The sequence below is a fragment of the Vicia villosa genome, unplaced genomic scaffold, assembly GCF_029867415.1.
Source record: "Vicia villosa cultivar HV-30 ecotype Madison, WI unplaced genomic scaffold, Vvil1.0 ctg.003705F_1_1, whole genome shotgun sequence".
Taxonomy (NCBI): Eukaryota; Viridiplantae; Streptophyta; class Magnoliopsida; order Fabales; family Fabaceae; genus Vicia; species Vicia villosa.
The window spans coordinates 215,884-220,805 of NW_026706277.1; the positions used below are offsets into that span (position 1 = coordinate 215,884).

General features: G+C 45.0%; 1 protein-coding gene across 1 annotated transcript; it reads right to left on the reverse strand.

Moving 5' to 3' along the window:
- Nucleotides 1-1,129: 1,129 nt before the first annotated feature.
- Nucleotides 1,130-2,692, reverse strand: LOC131641385 (uncharacterized). The gene has a single exon (XM_058911689.1). It carries the CDS (start codon nt 2,690-2,692, stop codon nt 1,130-1,132), a length of 1,563 nt encoding a protein of 520 aa, XP_058767672.1.
- Between the last annotated feature and the right edge of the window lie 2,230 nt (nt 2,693-4,922).

The following is a 4,922-nucleotide window of genomic DNA, read 5'->3' on the forward strand; positions in this document are numbered from 1 at the left end:
GCTCAAGTTGAACATACCACTCCAAGGAAGCCCCAGCAAGACTATCCTGGAAGAAGTGCATCAGAAAACCCTCATCCTCAGAGTATACTGACATCTTACGATAATAAGCCTTGACATGAGTCATAGGACAAGTCGCCCCATTGTATTTGTCAAAAGATGGAACTTTGAACTTTGGTGGAATCCTCACACCAGGAACCAACCCCAAGTCATTGATATCCATGCCTAACACCCCTTTGCCTTCAACAGCTCTGAGACGTTCTTCAATCAGACGATACCTCTCAGCTTCCTCAGGTGCACCATCAGCACTATGCCTCGATACCTGATCAAAGTTTTCAACATTGAAATCCAAACTATCACGGTTCGGATTATCTCTCCTTCCCAACAGACGAGACGGAGGTGGAGGTGGAAACCCGTGATTCTGATTGAAAGGATTATAGTGCCCTCCCATGCGATCAAACTCATTCGGATCGTGATGATCATCAATCCTTCCAGACACATCGTCAAACAGCCTCGAATGTCCTCCATTCTCAACCCTTCTGGAATTCTCGACGAGAACTCGCAAGTCATCCTGCCCCTTGGTCACATTAGTCAATGCTTCCATAAACTGCGCCATCTGCGCATTCATCTGCTCTGTCAATTGAGCTCTCATCTCAGCCATTTGTTCCTGAATCTGTTCCATCTGTCTTCTCTGATTGCTCCTAGTCGGATACGGATGATTACCCGTCTTAGAACTCCTTCTGATAACAAAACAGCGAGACATAAGATATAAGACCTGCAAAACCTGCAAATATATGACATGTATGATATATGAATGATATGCATGAAATGTTTGTCAATTTTCAGGTATCCAAGAGTTCATCCCACTTTCAGATAGGACATAGCAACCCTGACACCGAATATATTTGAATAACAATCCACACACACGAGAATAATTCAGCAAACTGAGCATACTTCATTCAAACATAACAGAGAATTTGAGTTCATACAATCAGGTTCATAACCGTGTCACAAAGTGCTCTTAAGGCATACAAAAGAAATCCAGAATATAACAAAATGCGACCCCATCCAACAATCCTGGACATGGGTGCCAAACCTCAAGAATAAACAGCAAATCAACTCCATGGCAACACTAGGATCGCCTGGTAATCAGATGAGCTCCTCCATTTCCTCTCCGTTGGGATCGGAGGCTGGCGAGCTCTTCTTCAAGTCGAGCGGACTTGGCTTTTTCTTCCATCAATTGTTTTTCTGAATCCTGCATCCTTCTCTTGCTATTGTTTTCGGACCTTCGCAACTTCACACATTCCTGTTGTTTTCGGTTCAAGCTTTCTTCCATCAAGTCATGAGATCGCCTTTGAGCATGTGTCATGCTTGAACCTTCACCTTGCGCATGTTTGAGCTTACGAGCCAACTCCGCCTTTTCGCGATCTTGAAAATACCTCTCCAAGCCAACCTCTCGGTCCTTTGATTTCAGCTTGATGTTGTCCGCTTCGGTTTGAATATAGAGTTCAGCCGCAACTGTATCCGATAAAACCGTGGGAGGTTGCTCATACAATGGGCGTGACCTCGCAAATGGCAACAATAGATTTGCCACTCTTGCTTCAACCCACTTTCGGTAAGGACCCATGGCAATAGGAACTTTCTTGCTCAAAGTATTCTGATCTCTCTTGTGAACTTTAGTCCAAGCATACGCTATTTTTTCTAGCTCCATAGGATCTTCACCATTAGCAAAGTACACTGATTCAAACGCTTCTACATCATTCTGAGCCCTTTCCATTGCATATCCCAATTGACGATAGGCGAGCGTGGGATTGTAACTAATACAACCTCTGGTTCCCATGAGAGGAACGTTGGGATATTGACCGCAACTAGTGATGATGCTCCAAACCTTCCCCACACAATAGTTCCACCTGATATCATAAGATGTGAGGTTAACAATCCTCTCTGACCACTTAAGAGAACTCTTCTTGAGCACAAAAGGTCCTCTCACCGGCAAATGCAACATGAACCACCGATACAACAACGGAAGACAAGAACCAACAACATATCCTCCTTTCTTACTTCTTGAATGGATCGAAAAATAAGCATCCGCAAGCAACGTTGGAACGGGGTTTTTGTTCATAAAGACACAAATCGCCGCCAAACTCACAAAGTTCTCTCTTGATGGGAATAAGACAATACCATAGATCATGATAGCAAGCAAACGACTAAAAATCAACCACTGCTCCTTCTTAGCCGCATCCTCAGCCCTACTAATCAGAAAGCAAAGATAGAAACCAGGAACACCGCCCGATGACTTCCAATTTCTTTCCACCTCCTTTATACCCATGTGAAGAGCTTCAGCTATTCTTTCAAATTTCACAACCTCGGGAACCCGAACAGAAGGTACATCGTCAATGATCCGGATGTTGAGTATGTAAGAAAACTCCTCAAGTGTTGGCACCAATTGATAGTCTTGAAATGTAAAACATCTCAAGTGCGGATCATAGAACTGAAACAAGGTGATCAAAGCCATTGGATCGAAAGATGTATTGAGGATGGAGAGCAAATTTCCATAATCATGATTGAAGTCACGGAGAACCTCCCCTTCCAACCGAGAACTCAAACCAATCAACCCCGAAACATCAATACCCGGAATCTTGTAAGCTCTAGTATGCCTCGTGCGTTCTTTGACAGTATCAGTGAAAATGTCCATCTTCAGCTTGGGTGAACTCCTGAATATCCCTGAAAAATATGACATGCAAATGCTTATTATTATGTACATTTTTTTTTTGCATTTCTTTTGGGAAATAAATATGCTATGATGCAAAATGGTGGGACTTGTTGCCGCCCACCAGGCATTCTGGACTGCCGGTAACACGCGTAATACAGAGCCAAAGGTTCGGCCCCCAGATGGTATACCATACGGTACATAGAATGTCAACCCACGGAACCAACATCCATAGAACATAGATCATCACTCGAACCAGAACCATAGTACCCCACGAACAGGAACAATAGTACACTCGAACGAGAACAGCGGTAACCCACGAACAAGAACAGCGGTAACCCACGAACAAGAACAGCGGTCACCAACAATGTACCTGTTAAGCAATGATTGATTCCCGCCCCACTCACGGGTAAAATCTAGGCCAAGGTAGGTCAAAAAGCCAACAGAGGATCGAATGTAGGCGTTATCATACGATATTGCCTCATTCCACCAAGCTCTTCCCGTGGATACGTGATCAGATCAATCAGGCATACGCCTTCTGTCCGTCACGGCCACTCTAGTCCTAGCTCCTATGGTATCACTCATAGCCTGGGTATTGGGCCTTTTACCTCTTGAAACACCCACCCAACAAACAGAGATCCAGACAGTCCAGAATATGATGCAGAAAAGTAAAAGCGCACATAGAATGCAATGCAAACAGATAAATATGCAAAGCGGTAAAAACACCCAATGATAAACACACAAGCGCTAGGATCGACTCGCTGAGTCCGGACCAGCAACAGGTCGAGATTTCCCCAGCAGAGTCGCCAGCTGTCGCTACCGCGAAAATTAACAGAGTCGCCACTGACATATTTATCCTGAAAAGGAAGGGAATGCCAACAAACCACAAAACAAAACAACGGTCTCACGACCAGAGAAAAAGGGTAAGGGAGTCGGTTACGCGAGGGGAAGGTATTAGCACCCCTCGCGCCCATCGTACTCGATGGTATCCACGCTTGTGTCTAAAACTATGGGTGTGTAAGCAAACTACGCTAATCTGGACTAAAATGAATGCAGAACGTAGGGAAAATAAAGGATTGTGCTCGCACGGGCCCTACCCCGCTGCCTACGTATCTGTTTTGCAGAATCAGAGCTACCGTAGCTCGGCTAACTAGTTTCTGTTTGTTTTGTGTTTTTTAGGTGAACGAGTTACATTCACACTCCGCTGCTTGACCTTTGGAGACTTATGCTTGGGATGGAGCGGAAATAACAAGCTCTTAAGAAAAGAAAATCAAAGAGTGTGGTTTGTGTTTTAAACAATGCATGAGGAAAGTCTAAGCTAAGGGGGAAAGCTTGCTACCTAATGTTATCATACAAAGGGTACAAGTCTAAGCTAAGCTATTAACCTACGAGGGAAAAGGGAAGCACACAATAATATCACACAAACGAGCATCCGCTCGTAAAGCAAACAAACCAACGGTACTGACCGAGTGGTAGAAAAGCGGTCCCGCCATAGCCAAGGGGAGCAACTCAACCCAAGTCAACCAAGCATTAGACCTCGCGAAAATGATCGGGCCATAGACAAGAGGGCGGACCCCTCTCAGCAACCAAGCCGTCACGGATCGTAAAGGAAAACGGTGCGTGCGTACACCGAGCATCAACGTCGAGCAACGCGAGCTATAAGAAAGGCGGGGGTCCGGCTACATGAACCCTTTTCCTGACATACTCGATAACAAGATCTTGTGCAGGTTCAGAAGCGGGCAACGCGAGGCGTGCGCATAATGAACAGACTCGATGAGACTAGGCGGGGGTTGATTACGAACCCTTGACCGCATGCCTTCCATGAGGACTTAACGGAGTGCCATATAGGACTTATTACACCGTGACTCCCTGCCGCAAAGCACAAATGTAAACACACAAACAAAAACAGAGCCTCTTTCGAGGGCTTGGCCAGATGCATGTCTAAGTCCTACTTCTCATGTTATAGGATGATGCGAGAAAGCGATAAAGTGCGAGAAAAGATAAAATGAAACGGAATCAATACCAAACGGATGATGATCCGTAAACTAAAGCGAAGCAAAGCGAAGAAACTAGAATCCCGCGAGCGAGCTAGCAAAGCAAAAACAAATAGTCAGCACACCGATTAGCCATAAAGCGCACAAATGTCGACTCGCATGTCGAGCATAATCACGATACACCTGCAAGAGTAACAAGCAAACCAAACAAGCAGATATAA

Bases quoted from the DNA above. Each gene is read 5' to 3' on its own strand.
- LOC131641385 (XM_058911689.1), bottom strand. From the start codon at position 2,692: ATGGACATTTTCACTGATACTGTCAAAGAACGCACGAGGCATACTAGA.